The sequence below is a fragment of the Hemiscyllium ocellatum genome, chromosome 46, assembly GCF_020745735.1.
Source record: "Hemiscyllium ocellatum isolate sHemOce1 chromosome 46, sHemOce1.pat.X.cur, whole genome shotgun sequence".
Classification (NCBI taxonomy): domain Eukaryota; kingdom Metazoa; phylum Chordata; class Chondrichthyes; order Orectolobiformes; family Hemiscylliidae; genus Hemiscyllium; species Hemiscyllium ocellatum.
In genome coordinates, this window is record NC_083446.1 from 14,094,291 (window position 1) to 14,112,592 (window position 18,302).

At 42.4% G+C, this 18,302-nt stretch overlaps 1 protein-coding gene across 1 annotated transcript; it reads right to left on the reverse strand.

Moving 5' to 3' along the window:
• Window positions 1-1,098: 1,098 nt before the first annotated feature.
• On the reverse strand, window positions 1,099-2,040 carry LOC132836209 (probable G-protein coupled receptor 139). The gene has a single exon (XM_060855537.1). The coding sequence runs from the start codon at window positions 2,038-2,040 to the stop codon at window positions 1,099-1,101; it is 942 nt and encodes a 313-aa protein (XP_060711520.1).
• Between the last annotated feature and the right edge of the window lie 16,262 nt (window positions 2,041-18,302).

The following is an 18,302-nucleotide window of genomic DNA, read 5'->3' on the forward strand; positions in this document are numbered from 1 at the left end:
GACACTGTTCATTATAAGAGAAGAAATGAGGCCCAACACATTAATAACTTTGAGAGAATCCGATGTAATATGAGCAGTCATGGTCTACTGCAGAAAAGCACAATCTGTTGTGGTATTATCAGGGATGGGATATGGTACAAATTACACCAATATCGGGCCCAATAAAATAAAACTGAAGTGGGACATTTAGCAGCAATATGCGCAAACGTGCCTGGCAGAAATGTCATTTTAGCTTCATAAAATCCATGTAGGATCTGCAGTTTCAACTGCTCTAATACCTGGCTCAGAGTTTGGTTCAAAACTGGGATTTGAGTTCATTTAGCAAAGTCTTACAATCACAGGCCTCCAAAAAACAACCCTCCAACACCACCCTCTGTCTTCTACCTTACAGCCAAGTTTGCATCTAGCTCCTCCTGGAAAACATGGGATCAAACCTAACTAACCAGTCTACTCTGTGGAACCTTGTTGAACACTTTGCTGTAGTCCACATAGACAATTTCTACAGCCCTGCCTTCATTAACTTCCTTTGTCAAATTTTCAAAAACTCAATCAAGTTGGAAAGACACGATTTCCCATGTTGACTATCCCAAATCAGCACTTGCCTTTCCATATGCAGGTCAATTCCGTCCCTCAGAGTCCTCCCAACAACTCTCCCACTCCTGACATAAGGTTCACCAGTCTGTGGATCCCCGGCTTTTCCTCACAGCCTTTCTGAAACCATGACACCACATTAGCCAACCTCCAGTCTTCCACAACTTCACCCGTGGCTGTTGATGATGCAACTATTTCAGTAAGGAGACCAGCAACCTCCTCCGATTACAAGCTTCCTTTGCTTCTCCTTCTCTTCGATAGTGGAGTGACCTTTATAATATATCAATTCAAAACACAATTCCAGAATCGAGGCAGAGCTGCCTGAAATATGCAGGGAATCTGTTGGCAGTGAGGGGTGGGGCAGCGAGTTAATGTGGGAGAGAACATGAAAAAATAGAATAAATTAATGAGGGCCAGTCACGAGACAGAAAAAAAACCAATAAGACATAACGGATGGAATAAGCAGAGTGTGAACTCTCTTCGGAATGTTTTAATAAATGAGCTCAGTTATTTCCAGATTTTGCAAATGAGTTTAAAGGGGTATTTCACTGCATTATTTAATTCTTTCCTGAATTTACTTTGTGTTGCTGCGTAAATGCACGTGTTGGTGCAACAACTAAAAAGTTGCAACATGTATCCACTTTCCTGCAGAATGAAGCGTGGGTCAGTAATATTGGAAGCTTCAAAATAACTGCCCTTTGTAAATCGCACATAAAACATGTTTATGACGTAGGCCATCCATAAAGCAACAAAGCTGCCTGACATAGACAATAGTAAGATCATGGATTTCTTCCGGTTCTCCATCTCTGGGTCCCTCTGATTCGCTCCATTGCAGTTGGGTTGGAGTCTCTTGCGTGCTTTATTAGCCACTAGAACGTGTCTGATAGTCAGCGTATTGAGCAAAAGGATCAGAATAAAAGGGACACAAGGGGTTAGAATACAATCCATCCAATCAAATGCTGCCCAGCCAGGTGATGTATAAAATGACAACTTGATGCTGCAAAACCACGGCACGTTGTCTATTACATAGACTGGTTCATATATGAAGTAAGTGGGGATGTGCTTCATGAAGCTCAGAGAACAAACTGTTGCTATCACCACAGCTGCTGTTTTCTCCGTGCAATATTTAACTTTCAGCTTCTGGCAGCAAATGGCCACACATCGATCGAAGGTAAAAGCGACTGTTAACCAAACAGAGCTGTCTCTGGCTGCATAATTGAGAGCAGCGCTGGCACTGCAGCCTGGAGTGGTTGTTAGAAAGCTAACTGGGAAATAAATGCTACGAATCCGATGCAAAATCACTGCAATGACGACCATAAGCAGATCTGTCGCTGCCATGGACAGCAGGTACCGAGTGATACAGCTGGATAAACCACACCTTCTTCTGGACAGGATCACAATCGCTATAAGGTTAGCTGCGGGAACATAAATGCACAAATCCAAATGCATGGTTCGCAGATAATATATTTCTGAGGCAGTACTGACTTAGACTAGGGAGGGTATAATGAACAGATATGTTAATGCAGCATCTTAAAATAATAATGAATTACGTAAAATCTTGTGAAATGACTCTATGCCTGTATTGGAAACCCAGAACAATTGTTCCTTTAACTGGGACTAGAATAATAAATACTTTTCTGATACTTTTCAGATTCGGTTTCATTTATTCTTATTCAAGGAAGTCAGGTGAATAAATAAAAGTTAGTCAAAGGGGATAAACATGCTCTGATGCCGATTCAGCAGACAGGCCGAGTTTCTGTGAAAATGCAACATTGCTGAGCCAGCATGAACCCTGAGGTCTCATTTGAAAAGGAATTTGAAGTTGACCCCTTATACACTGAGAAGTGGGATTTAGTACCATCCCTCCAGACCTTCCCCTCACTGAGGACGAACGATCAGTCCTCAGCAAAGGACTCACCTTCATCCCCTCCATCCACGATCAACGAATTTAATACATGCTGTGACGTCGAAAACTTCTTCCGCCACCTCCACCTCCGTGCTTACTTTCACAATCAAGACTCCTGCCAACCTCCCAAGGACCCTTTCGCCCACCTCCAACACACTGCATCCACCTGGATACTCCGCGCTGGCCTATTACCTGCCCTCGACCTCTTCATTTCCAACTGCCGCCAGGACAATAACCACCTCAACCTGTCTACCTTCCTCCCTCACTCCAACCTCTCACCCTCACAATGCGCAGCCCTCCAATCCCTCTGCTCCAATCCCAACCTCACCATTAAGAGAGCAGATAAAGGGGGCACAGTGGTACTCTGGCGTACTGACCTCTACACAGCTGAAGCCAAACGCCAACTCGAGGACACCTCTTTCTACTGCCCCCTCGACCATGACCCCATCCCCCATCACCAAACCATCATCTCGCAGACCATATAGAACCTCATCACCTCAGGAGATTCCCACCCACAGCTTCCAACATAGTCCAGGAACCCCGCACTGCCCAGTTCTACCTCCTTCCCAAGATCGACAAGCCTGATCACCCTGGTCGACCCATTGTCTCAGCATGCTTCTGCCCCATTGAACTCATCTCTACCTACCTCGACACTGTCCTATCCCCCCAGTCCACGAACTTCCCACATACGTTCGAGACACCACCCACACCCTCCACCTCCTCTAAGACTTCTGTTTCCCCAGACCCCAACACCTCATCTTCACCATGGATATCCAATCCCTCTACAATTCCGTCCGCCATGACCAGATACCTCCAAGCCCTCCATTTTTTACTCTCCCGACTTCCCCAACGGTACCCTTCCACCGGCACTCTCATTCGTTTGGCCAAACTGGTCCTCACCCTTAACAACTTCTCCTTCGAATCCTCCCACTTCCTCCATACCAAAGGGATAGCCATCGGCACACATATGGGCCCCAGCTATGCCTGTCTCTGTTGGCTACGTAGAACAGTCAATCTTCCGTAATTACACCGGCACCACTCCCCACCTCTTCCTCCGCTACATTGATGACTGCATTGGCACCACCTTGTGCACCCGCGAGGAGGTTGAGCAAATCATCAACTTCATCAACACATTCCACCCTGACCTTAAATTTACCTGGACCATCTCTGACACCTCCCTCCCCTTCCTAGACCTCCCCATCTCCATTAAGGATGACGACTTAACACTGACATTTTTTTACAAACCCACCAACTCCCACAGCTACCTGGATTACACCTCTTCCCACCCTACCTATTGTAAAAATGCCATGCCATATTCTCAATTCCTCCACCTCCTCCTCCCAGGAGGATCGGTTCCACCACAGAACACACCAGATGGCCTCCTTCTTTAGTGACCACAATTTCCCTTCCCACGTGGTTAAAGATGCCCTCCACTGCATCTCGTCCACATCCTGCACCTCCGCCCTCAGACCCCACTCCTCCAACCGTAACAAGGACAGAAGGCCCCTGGTGCTCACCTTCCACCCTACCAACCTTCGCATAAACCAAATCATCCACTGACATTTCCATCACCTCCAAAACGACCCCACCACCAGGGATATATTTCCCTCACCACCCCTTTCCGCCTTCCTGAAAGACCGTTCCCTCTGTGACTACCTGGTCACGTCCATGCCCCCCTACAACCTACCCTCCCTTCCTGGCACCTTCCCCTGCCACTGCAGGAACTGTAAAACCTGTGCCCACACCTCCTCTGTCACCTCCATCCAAGGCCCTAAACGAGCCTTCCACATCAATCAAAGTTTTACCTGCACATCCACTGATATCATTTATTGTATCCGTTGCTCCCAATGCGGTCTCCTGTACATTGGGAAGACTGGACGCCTCCTAGCAGAGCGCTTTAGGGAACATCTCCGGGACACCCGCACCAATCAACCACACTGCCCTATGGCCCAACATTTCAACTCCCCTTCCCAATCTGCCAACGACACGCCCAGGGCATCAATGTGGACTTCAACAGTTTCCTCATTTCCCCTTCCCCCACCTCACCCTAGTTCCAACCTTCCAGCTCAGCACTGCCCCCATGACTTGTCCTACCTGTCTATCTTCTTTGCCACCAATCCAATCCACTCTCCTCCCTGACCTATCGCATTCATCACCTCCCCCTCTCACCTATTGTACTCTATGCTACTTCCTTCCCACCCCCACCCTCCTCTAGCTTATCTTCCCACTCTTCAGGCTCTCTGCCTTTATTCCTGATGAAGGGCTTTTGCCCGATACGTCGATTTTACTGTTCCTCGAATGCTGCCTGAACTGTTGTGCTCTTCCAGCACCACTAATTCAGAACCTGGTTTCCAGCATCTGATGTCATTGTGTTTATCTTTGGAAATGATATACAATAATACATGGAAAGATAGAGAGTAGCAAACTGGAGTAAAAAGATGCTTGTCACTTTTGATATGCGTAATTTGAGTACTGTCTACATGATTTAAAATGTATAAATATCTGATGAAATCTCCTTCAGTTAGGGTGTTAGCTTGGAATCTTTTCTGGTGTAGACTCAACGTTAGCTCAGGAACTGATTGCTAACCTATACTTCGAGGGTACTGAGATTGCTTAGCACAACAATGGCATCAGAAAATTATTCTGAAATAAGAGGAAGCATCCATTCAAAAACCAACCTGGTCAGTTCTGCTCAGGGTCTTATATGTTTCGATTAAGTCACCTCTGACTTTCCAAACTCCAAAAGATACAGGCCTAACCTCACAAACCTTTCTTCATAAAGAAATCCACTCATTTCAGGCATTAGTTTAGTAAACAGTCTCTGTACGTCTTCCAAAGCATTAGCATTCATCCATAAGCACAGTGAACAGTACTGTACAAAGTACATTAGATCCAGCTTCATCGATGCCCTGTATAACTGAAGAATAACCTTCTTACTCTCGCATTCAACTCCCCTCACAATAAAACATAACATTCTATTAACTGTCCTGAGTACTCAGTGTACCTGCATACAAACTTTCTGTGATTCACTCACAAGGATACCCACATCTGTCTGCATCTCAAAGTTCTGAAAACTCTCACCATTTTGATAATATGTTTATTTTTTATTCTTCCTGGCGACATTGACAATTTCATCCCTTCTCGTACTCCATTTGCCAGATCTCTAATAACTCACTTGATCGATATTCCTTTGTAGGCTGCCCACTTTCCTACCTATCTTTCTGTTATCAGCAAATTTAGCTCCTTCATCTTTGGAGTCCGGCCACAGATCAGCCATTTCATTGAATAGCAGAACAGGCTTCAGAGGCTGAATGGCCTTTTCCTGCTCCTGTGGACATACATCCAAGTCATTTGTACAAGTAGGAAAGATTTGTGCCCCAACACTGACCCCTGTGACACACAGCGCATGACATCGCAAGAACCAACAAAAGGACCTGTTTAATCCAACTCTCTCCTTCCTGTTTCTCAGCCACACTCCAGTCCATGTCAATCTGTGGCCCCCTGCACATAAACTTTTCTTTTTCAGAAGGACATTTATGTGGCACCTTATAATATGCCATTTGGAAATTGAAGTACAATGCATCCAGGGATTCTCCTTCATTTATTGCATAATCTATTTTCCAAAAGAACTCTGATACAGCCACAAAGTAGGGAGGATTGACTTATAGAATCCCTGCAGTGTGGAAACAGGGCATTCGACCCAAGTCCACACTGATCCTCTGAAGAGTAATGCACAGAGACCCATTTCCCTACCCTAGAACTCTACATTTATCCCTGACTAATGCACCTAACCTACATATCCATGAATACTATGGGCAAATTAGTATGGCCAATTCACCTTACCATTCAGTCATCCTCACCAGTTTAGTTTCACAGTTGCATGTGCCTATGAGGGTAATAGGAATAGGAACGCTGAGTCCAAAGTTGTTGGTTACTGTGCTCAAACATCACAATGAGGATAAACTTGATCATTTTCTTTGGCATTATCAATGTGTGAAACAGCACCAGATAAGGTTTTGATGAGGCTATTCACAAAATTAAAGCATCTGGAATAGGGAGGAATACAGATCAAGAATCAGATGACAGACAAAAAAACAACAGGAACTTGGAATAGATGGGACTTTTCCGAACTGGTAGTCAGTCAGTAATGGGTTACTGCAAAAGTTTAATTAATGATATATGTAAGTGACTTAGAAAGGAAACCATACTCAACATTTCCAAGTTTGCTGGTGACCCAAAATTGTGCGGGACTGTGAATTTGCGGGTGGGTGCAAGGAGGTTTCAAGGTGATTCAGGCAATTTGAGTGATTAGACAAACAGATGGTGAAGGCGAAAGTGAGGACTGCGGGTGCTGGAAACCAGAGTCCAGAGTGTGGTGCTGGAAAAGCACAGCAGGTCAGGCAGCGTCTGAGGAGCTGGAGAATCAATGTTTCGGTCAAAAGCCCTTCACCAGAAACACTGTCCCAGCGTTGGCTCAATAAACAATTGTTGACCTATACCTCCAGGGTAACGAGATTTTTTTCATAAAATAATCTATCACAATACCTTTCATAGAACAGCATGACTTTGAGCAATGTCTTGTGCAATGCATACCTCCCTTTGTTAGATGCTCAACATCTAAAGCAGTGACTTGGACAGTTGAAAACAGTGCACTTAAATATTTTACCAAAAAGATATAACCTTATAAAGACTTGCACATTTGATGCATTCCTGCAATACTTTATCGAGAGCAATGTTAGTGTGCAGAGAATCGAATAACGATAATGACGTACCTGGAACAGTGATGGCTGCAAAGACTGGGAAGTAAATGGCAAAGATTGGACCAGTTAATGGAGCATGCATCTCAGACAGAAATGGTGGAACAGGGACACCCCTTGTGCTGCATGAAATTTCCAAGTGACCCCATGTTTATATCCAAAGTCAACTTTAATGAAGCAATCCTGTTACATCACCATTCATAATTGTTCCAGTTCACCAGACAGACACATTAAGGCAGTCACTTTCAGGCTTATTAATTATCGTCGGTTGAGGAGAGGTGTACATCAATTGACAAGAGCATTCTCCAAATTCAGAACTTGATATTGTATCAGTCATCTCTTGTACCATAATAGAACTTGTACTGTTAAGTAGCTGTGTTGAAATTGAACTCAAATAATCTCGAGAATCACAGGTTTAAGTTCCCCATTGATGTTCTGTTAGCGTATCTAATTATATGTTCAATGGGGAATCGATATCACACTCACAATATTACTGTATTGCTGGCAGGAATATTTGGCCTCATTCTCCAAGACATTATTTTCACAGTGGGGGAAATGGTCAGAATTCAGTTTGTTTAATTGAATAAATGTGCACTCGTGATGGTTGCAAAATTATGGATTCTCATGGAAAAAAACTGACCTAATTTGCAAATCTTACATGGTCTATTCTACCTGTGTCCCACCCACAGAGCATTGCTACTGATTTTGATCATCCTGTGAAATCTCATAGCCCGCCACACAGTTGTACCAAACCACTTCAGAAAGCTAAATCAAATTAAACTGTAAGAGCTGTCTTGAATACATTACAAAAGTACACCATGTCCAGTTGAACTGGAAAAATCCTCTGCCTTATAAACTGCATACGTGTACCAAGATTGTGATATATGTCCTGCAGACTACAAAGGACTACCAGACCCATATGTTGCATAGAATTCTCCAGCACCTGCCCACGTATAACTTATCAGATTTTGGAAAGGACAGCACTAGGATTCACGAACTGGATGGCCCAAAATCTCATGGTATTAGATCGGCATAACCACTGATGATTTCTGATAAATCAACGCTCTTTAATGTTCATCTGTCAGTCACAAAACATGTGGAGGGTAGCAGCAACATCGAATGCACCCAGAGTGGAAAATCGTAGTGTCAATCATCAAGACTGACTTGGCCAACATTAATGGAAATGGTCGTGATCTGAAGTGCATGTCTACCAAATGGGACCTGCACTAAGAAGTTGACATAAAAACTGACAAACATGGAATGAGAGGAGGCCACTTGGCCTTTTGAATTAACTCTGCCAAATCAATAAGGTCATGGCTGATCTGAATTCAACCTCAACTTTACCTTCCTGAATTTATAGGAACCTTTCATCTCCTTGGGAATCAATAATCTATTTACTTTTGCCTCAAAATTTGAAAACTCTTCAGCCACTGCCTTTTGAGAAAGGGGCTTCTAATGCCTCACAAACCTCTGATAAAAAAAAAGTGTTTCTCTGTCAAAAATGGACAATACCTTATTTATAAGCTCTAACCTTTAGTTCTATATTCTGAAGTAAGAGGAAGCACCAATTCACCATCCATCTGGGCAGGTCCCCTCAGGATCTTATATCTTTCAATTAAGTCACCTCTGACTTTCCAAAAGGATATAGGACTAGCCTTACAAGACTTTCTTCATAATGAAATCTGCTCATTCCAGGCATTAGTTTAGTAAACATTCTCTGAACTGCTTTCAACATATTAACTTCTTCCCGTATGTATAGTGACCAGTACTGTACAAAGTAGGGCAGATTCAATCTCCCCTGTATAACTGAAGCATAACCTTCCTACTCCTACATTCAACTCCCCTCACAATAAAACATAACGTTATATTAACTGTCCTGCGTACTCACTGTGCCTGCAAACAAATTAGCTGAGATTGACTCAGGGACTCCCATACCTCTCTGCGTTTCAAAGTTCTGCAACTTTTCATATTGCGGTAACATACTTTTTTTCAACAGTTCCTGACAAAGTGGGGAATTTCACACTTTCCAGTACGCCTTTGATAACGCACATCATCTATCTATATTCCTTTGTATGCTCTTCACTTTCCTACCTATTGTTCTGTGATCATTTAGCTCCCACACCCTCGGAGTTAGGTCACAGATCAGGCATTTCATTTAATGACAGAACTGGTTAGAGAGGCTGAATGGCCTTACATTCTTAAGACCATTCATCTAAATCATTTATTTGGAAAGAGTTGAGACCTGGCACTAACGCACCATGACACACCATTTGGGGCACCCTGCCAGCCTGACAAACAGGACCTGTTTATTCCTATGCTGCTTCCTGTTTCTAAGCCATTCCTCTATCCATGTCAAGATGTTGCCCTCAACATATAAGCTTTAATTTTCAGCAATAAACCGTTGACTTGGCTCCTTATCAAATGCCTGCTGCAAATCGAAGAACACTGCATCCACTGATTCCCCTTTGTCAGGTGCACAGGGCACTTCTTGAAAGAACTCCAACAGAGGCACAATGTGGGCAAGATTGACTTACAGTCACCTTCACCCATTTATCTTCACTATCACATATGTCCTTGGGTGTGTAATAGGAATGCTGAGTGCAGAATTGTTGGGTACCATTTCTATGAGGATAGACATTGAGAGTAGCCTTCATCATTTTGTTTGGTACCATCTCTGGGTGAAACAAGGCAAGATTCAGAATGAAGCCATTAACCTAAAACGAAGCATTTCTGACATGCCTTTCATTCACATGGAGTTTGTAACTTCAGGAGGAACCGTGGGTATGAATGGAGGTCCCCCTCACATCATATAAGTTGGAGCAGGCATGTGTTTCGATCATAGTGTTCTGCCCATTTGAAAGCAGATGTAAGAAGATCAATGTATTCCATACCTTCATTCAAATATTCAGTGGCAAATGACATGAACCTAAAATTCTTTCGGCCTGCAATGTGACCTGAGTGTCACAACTGTGTAAACTGCCGTAAGGGATGGAAGTTCTTTCATCACTTACAATCTAAGACTTGTTGCTGATTGGTTACTGTTTGTATGTCTGTCCCACAAACGAGAAATACTGTGCTGGCTATGTCTACTTGAAGGCGAAAGATTAGTACAGTCCAGAACACAGAGACATGTTGCCTGTACATTCTGGATCTTTGGGCAGTCTCAGCAGATATTGCTGACCTTGCCTTTCAGCAGTCTGTATAGTTGGCTGCCTGCATAAGCAAAACCTGGAATTAAGCTCCTCTGGTGTACAATCACTCACAGATTTGAGCCTCACTGTTTTCAAAGCTAGAAGAGAGAGTTGTTAAATAACACTCCACTTGTGGCTATTTAGGGTTTTCTCAGCCAATACAATCGAACTCCTGGTGAAGTAATTTGCTATTTCCATACCTAACTGTCACCAGTCTACTTTAAGGCAGTTTTGGGTCTGTCCAGTTAGTGACTCCATGAGGAATCATACATGTTTGATCACTGTGGTGGCAAGAAATAGATGATACATGCATTAAAATACTCCAGCCTCGAAAATTCACGAGTGTTCTTGCTGTCAAATTATGTGAGATTAACTCTGCGTTTGAAATATCTATATATAGCTTAGGATCAAAAAATTAAATGCAAATTTGCACTGACTCTCATGAAAAGGATAAATGAAAACACAAATGAAATACCCAACATTGAAATGTGGTTCGAATTCAGATCAGTATTTGTTATAAAATTTAAAAAAGTTGGAGGTTTTGAATGTTTTTGGAGGGACAAAGATGCAGAAATCTCCACAGCCTGACAAAATCAGTCCCAGGCTGCTATGGGAGGAAAAGAAGGAGGTTTTTGGTATCCTGGTGGAGACATTTAATACTTTGCCGGCCATAGGTGAAGTACCAGATGACTGCAGGATAGTGAATATGGTTCCTTTGTTCAAGAAGTGTAACAGGAATAGGCCAGGTAATTATAGACTAGTTAGTCAGAGGTCATGAATTAATTGGGAAAAAAAAGTCTATGGGTCAAGATTACACAACATTTGGAATAGCAGCAATTGATGATTTGTTAAAGGGAAACCTTGTCTGTCAAATTTAATTGAGCATTTGGAAAATTGATTAAATACATTGATTAAGGTCGTGAAGTTGACATGGTATGCATGGACGTCAGTAAGCCTTGTGTGAGGGTCCTACAATGAAGACTAGTCCAAAAGCTAAGCCATGCGATCCAAGGCAAGTTGACAAACTAGATCCAAAATTGACTTGTAAATATGAGGTGAAAAATGATAGTGGAAGTCTGCTTTTGTCATTGGATGCCTGTGACCAGGGACATACTACAGGGCTTGTTACTGGGACCCTTTCTGTTTGTTATATAAGTTAATGACTTGGATGCGTTTGCAGAGGTTGCAATTGGTAAGTTAGCAGATGGCACAATAATTGGTGATGTGGTTGATCATGACGAGGGTAGTCTCAAGCTACAGTGTGATAGAGTCATGCTGCATAGAAACAGACCCTTCAATCCACCAGGTTTATGCTAACCAACAGAAACCAAACTACACTAATTTGATTGACCTGCATTTGGAACACAGCCCACTTTGTCCTGGCATTTCAAGCACACATCCAGGTGATTTTAAATGTTGTAAGAGAATCTGCCTCCTCCATCCTCTCAGGCAGTACACTCCATATTTCAACCATTCTCTGGGTGAAAAAATATCTCCTCAAACACTACTCACTCATCAGCTTAAAGTTGTGCCCTGTGGTCTTCGATGTGTCTGACATGGGAAGACACTCTCCCGATCTTGTCTGTCTATGCATTTCATAGTTTTGTATACCTATATAAGCTTCCCCCTCAACCCCCTCCACTGCCCCGGAAAACAAACCCAGAAGATCCATTGTCTCCTCATCACTGAAAGGTTTTGTCCCAGGCAACATCCTGGTGAAAGTCCTCTGCATCCTCTCTAGTGCAATCACGTCTTTCTGACTGTGTGACAACCAGAACTGCACACTGTTATGCAGACCGAACCTCTCAAAGTATGTTCCGAAGGTAGTCTAGCTTTGTCTTACTTTAAAGACAAGTGAAAGGTGCTGAATTCCAGTTGCCATTCGACTGTTTAAACTACCAGCTTTGAAGCAAAACACACTTTATTCATATACTATAGTTAAAAAGAAAGAAGAAATTGGAATAACTTAACTCGATTGGAAAACATAACAGAATAGTAGATTATTTTACTCATACACAGTAACTATTCCAATATTGTGACACCCCATCAACACAACCTTGACAAAAGGCACGTTCAGAAAGACAAATTGAGCTCACAGGCAATTCTCCTGTTCTGGAGGAAAAGCAGCAAGGGAAAATTCTCAGTGAGAGGGCGTAGTGGGGAGAGACATACAGTAGCATCCGAACCCTGCTGAGGCCCCAGCAACAACTGCTGAAAACAGAAACTAAAATTTCTGGCTCTATGGGAACTTGCACCAACCATTCAGCTTGCTCATAATGGTCCTACTTGAAAACAAATCCCCAAGGTCTCACTAACTTCTATTCGACAGGTGCTGTGAAGTATACATGTTATGATATTTGAAGTACTCATCCAGATATTTTTTAAAGATCATAAGGAGTTTGGCTTTCACTACCCTCCCAGGCAATGCATTTCAGATTCTCAATATACACTGAGTGAAGAAGTTTTTTTTCCCAAATCCCCTGAATCTGCTGCCCCTTCCCCTGAAACTATGCCTCTCACGATTGACCTGTTAACCAATTGGAATAGCTGCTGTCTATTCACCCTGTCCATATCCCTCATAATCTTATATGTACACCTCAATCAGATGGGCACAACACACATAGACACACACACAGGCACGTTCACACAAACACTGACACACACATACATTCATGCATCTTCCATCCTTTCATCCTCTGGACAACTGACCCCCCTCCAGTTATCTTGCCATTTTGATTTGTAAGTATTGTACACCGTGTGGAGTAGAGTTAATTCGGGTTAGCAAATAAGAGGATGAAGTTAACCACATCCTCCGATTCAGGCAGTATGAAGATGAAGCGATAGAGAGATTTTTGAAATTAGACTGAGATAGATATCTGAGAATGCATAACTTCATAAAACATAGTCACTCACAAATTTCATAGAAACAGAAGCAGGAGTAGGCTATTTGGCCCGTCGAGTCTGCTTCACCATTCATTCAGATCATGGCTGATCTATCCATTCTCTCAGCTCCTCCAACCTGTATTAACCCCATAACCCTTCATTCCCCCTACCATGCAAAAACCCATCCAACTGGGTTTAGAATATAAATAATGAAGCTGCCTCTACTGCTTCTGGGGCAGACAATTCCATTGATTCACTACACCCTGGGAAAAGCAGTTCCTCCTCATCTCTGTCCTAATCTTGAGGCCATGTTCCCTGTCGTAGTCTCACCCACCTACGGAATCTCCTCTGCACCGCCTCCAAAGTCACTATCCTTCTTACTATTCACCATTTACTTCCAAAGTGGATAACCTCACATTTACCAATGTTGTATTCCACCTGCCAGACCCTTGTCCGCTCACACTGTATCTAAATATAGATCCTCCACATCTCCTGCACAGTTTGCCTTTCCACTCAATTTAGTGTCACCAGCAACTTGGATACGTTACACTCAGTCTCCTCTTCCAAATCATGTATATATATCAGGAACAGTTGTGGGCCCAACACCAATCCCTGTGACACCCCGCTCACCACTCCTTTTCAACAAGAGAAACGTCTATTTATCCCAACCCTGTTTTCGATTGGTTAACCAGTCCTCTATCCATAAGAGTACATTCTCTGCAAATCCATGCATTCTTATCTGATGGGTGAGTCTTTAATGCTGCCCTTTATTCAATGCCTTCTGGAAATCCAATTATACAACATCCACCAACAGCCTTCTATCTACTGCGTTTGTTACATCCTCAAAGAACTCCAGTAAGTCTGTCAAACAAGACCTTCCTTTCCTGAAGCCATGCTGCGTCTGCCTGATGGAACCCTTTCCATCGAGACATCTCACTGTTTCTTCTTTAACAATAGCCTCCAGCATTTCCCTATTGATAGATATTAAGCTAGTTGGTCTGTAGTTACCTGCCTTTTGCCTAACCATTTTTTTAAACAGCGGTGTGAATTTCACTGTCTTCCAGTCCACTGGGACCTGCCAAGAGTCCAGCGAGATTTGGTAAATTGCCACTAACATATCAACAATAACTTCCGCCATTTCTTTCAGCACCCTGGGATGCATTCATTAGGACCAGGGGACTTATCTACCTTTAGACCCTCAAGTTTGTTCAGCACTACCCGTGTAGTGAAAGCTATTGAGTTGAGGTTCTCACCATCCATCGTATCCTTAACATCATTCTTTGGGATGCTTTGCACATCTTCCACTGTGAAGACTGACACAAAATAGTTATTCCAGGCGTCAGCCATTTCAGCACTGTCCAATATTAATTCCCCTTTCTCATCCTGCAAGAGGATCTATATCCTTTTTCCGTTTTATATTCGTGTTTTTATATTCTATGCCAGTCTGCATTCATAATCTATCTTTCCTTTATTTATGGCTTGCTTCATGATTCTTTGTTGCTTTTTAAAGTTTTCCTAATCCTCCTGTTTCCCACTACTTTGTAAGCCTGACTTTGAATGAGATGCCTTCCTTTATTTCCTTGGTTATCCCAGGCTGGCTCTTCCCACCCTTGTTTCCCTGCGTTTTGACCGGAAAATATTTTCCTTGAGCAGTGTAAAAAATCTCTTTGAAAGTCCTCCACTGGTCCTCAACGATTCCACCATACAACTTGTGTTCCCAGTCTAATTTAGACAACTCCTTCCTCGTCCCATTACAGTCTCCCTTGTTTAAACATAACATCCTGATTTTAGATGATACTATTTCACCGTCCATTTGTATCTGAAATTCGATCATACTGTGATCACCCTTTCTGAGAGGATCCTTAACTACGAGAGCATTAATTGTACCTGTCTCATTATACAGGACCAGATCGAAGATTGCATGCTGTCTTGTACATTCAGAGGTGTGTCAATAGAGTTTTCTTTAAAATATCAATGCATGTGCCTTGACACATCAACTGAATAAATCAATCTTGATACAAGGTATTGGTCCTACAATTGTTAGCAGAAACAAACAGAAATACTATTTTCTGCAGAAACTGACAGAAATCAATGATGGTCAAGGCACTAGCATCACAAATATAATTGTAAAATGTGAAGTACAACGTTTAATCACTGAATACGCTAATGCCATTAAAATGACAGCAAACAAGACGGTGTCTGACATGACTGGATTCTCAACAGTCGAGAGTGGGGTGCTGGAAAAGCCGAGTAGGTCAGGCAGCATCCGAGGAGCAGGAGAGTTGACGTTTCGGGCATAAGCCCATCATCAGGAATGAAGGGCTTATGCCTGAAACGTTAATTCTCCGGCTCCTCGGATGTTGCCTGACTGCCTGTGCTTTTCCAGAACCGCACTCTCAACTCTGATCTCCAGCATCTGCAGTCCTCACCTTCTCCATGGTGAATTCTCAATCGCCCTATAATAATCCAAAATAATTTAACATTTGGCCTGAAGACAAATATATTGTATTTTCTGAATCAGACACAATGATTGTAGAGAAAATTAAATGCAAAGAACTGTTTCAATAAATGATATATTTCAATTGTTGTTCTTTCACATGTTTCAAAGACTATGGCAGAATCACAGTGTATATTTCTTGAATTAATTATTGGAGATCTATTTTGAGAATTACTCACAGGACTAAATTAAGATTCAGACAGAAATCTGAACAAACAGGTGCAGAAAATCTGTGATGCAAGCCATTCAAATGCTCACTTGACCTGAAAAAGGGGGGAAAATATTGAAACAGAGATTTGTGCGAATGGGGAATTGATTTCATGGTTTTCATAAACAATTTCAGATCTTTTTCAAGAGGTTTCCTTGAGCAAGCACAATTCTCTTCATTGCATTTCTAGCTCTCTTACGGACAGTTTTGAAACTGTGACCCCCCTAGTTACTGATACATGAACTAGTGGAAACAGAATATCCTCCTATACCTTTATTGTTCATTTAAGTTACCTTCAGTTTTTCTGGTCAGAGTCAAATAAGCCCAATTTAGCTAATATATTGTTGTATCTAACATTTCTGATTCTTGGTTTCATCCTAGTAAATCTACTTTGCACTGTCTCCAGGACTTTAATACCCTTCCTGAAATGAGGTTCCTAAAACTGAACTCACTTTTGTGTCACTACAGTCTTACCAGACCATAGAGGCTGCTCTCTTATTAGCGAGAGGAGCGACTGGTGGTGATTTAACTGAGGGCTACCAGATCTTAGGCAAAGGAAGAGGTTGAAAAAGAGAGTCTTTCGTGATAGCCTCAAACTTGTGATAGGAATTGAACCCACACTGTTAGCAGCATACTGCTTGGCAAACCAATGATCCAGCCAACTGAGCGAAGGCCAATACTCTAAATGTGTGCTGACAAATGATTTGTAGTGAGGGTTAAAGTGAATATTTATAAGACAGAGTTCCAAATGCAAAGGAAAATTTTGTTTCAACCTCGTCCTGCTAAATTCATTCCAGAAATGTAATGATGGTTATTCCGGGCAGCAGCAATCTCACACAGTTTTCTCGAGGAAAGGAGGGAGCTCAGCCTTTCTGAGAGGTGATTGTAATTGTGTGGATTCTCTTTCATGTCACAGAAACTATGCTTTATTTTCACGGCAGTCAGCTGCCGTATGCTGGTGTGACTATTACCGTTGTGCAATTTCGAACAAAAGCCAGAATTCTTGTGAAGTACTAATCTTTCTGGATGTAGGCTTGCTCACTGAGCTGGAAGATTTGTTTTCAGATGTTTCATCACCATACCAGGTAACATCTTCAGTGAGCCTCCAGATGAAGCACTGGCGGCATAACCGGCTTTCTATTTATGTGCTGGGTTTTCCTGGGTTGTGATGTCATTTCCTGGGGTGATATCATTTCCTATGGTGATGTCATTTCCTGTTCTTTTTCTCAGGTGGTAGTAAATGGGATTCAAGTCAATGTGTTTGTTGATAGAGTTCCAGATGGAATACCATGCTTCTAGGAATTCGAGTCTGGCTTGTCCTCGGATGGATGTGTTGTCCCAGTCAAAGTGATTATCTTCCTCATACATATGTAAGGATACTAGCGAGACATGAAAAGATATGACCCACTCACACACTCCCATTTACCACCTTCTGAGAACAAGAACAGGAAATGACATCACCATAGGAAATGATGTCACCACAGGGAATAACATCAATCAACCCAAGAAAACCCAAACATATAATTAGGAAGCAGGCCATGCCACCAGTGCTTCATCTAAAGGCTCACTGATGATGTTGCCCAGTATGGTGACAAGACATCTGAAAATGAACCTTCCAGCTCAGCGAGCAAACCTACATCCAGACCCCCAACCTGAGACACGGATCTTCTCAAAACTCGCTAGTGGAGACCTTTCTCCAACATTGCTCAGAAAGCAAGTGGCTGCAGACTCCTTTGGTGGGTTAATGCCAAATTGTTGATACTGTGGTGTTGAAAATTGCATGTTGTCAGCTTTGGAAAAGACTCATCGAATTGTCTCCACAGTCTATGGCAAAGAAACTACCAGGAGTCAGTTGAGTACAACCCAAAAGTGTTTAGAGATGGATTTTTAATTTCCCTAGATTGGAGTTTCTGTAACAGATTGTGATTGGATAAAGATTGAAAATGTTTTAAGATCATCCTGTGTTCCGTATCTCGATAGCTTTGTTTTTATTTTGACTTCTTTGTGAAATAAGCTTTCCGCTCTGTCCTTAAAAAACAAACTCAAGAGCAAAGTGTGATTATGTTTCAGGAACAGACTATAATGTTAACTGATTTGTTTTTTGAAAATATACACTCAATAAGTCAACAAGTTGATAAGCATCTGGATGAAAATGGAAAAGTGCAGCAGAGATGGACTTCCGATTGGTTCCACAGGTCGTTGCAACATCGAGGCCCGAAGGGCCTTTACTGCACTGTAATGTTCTGTGTGATATGTTCTAAGACACATT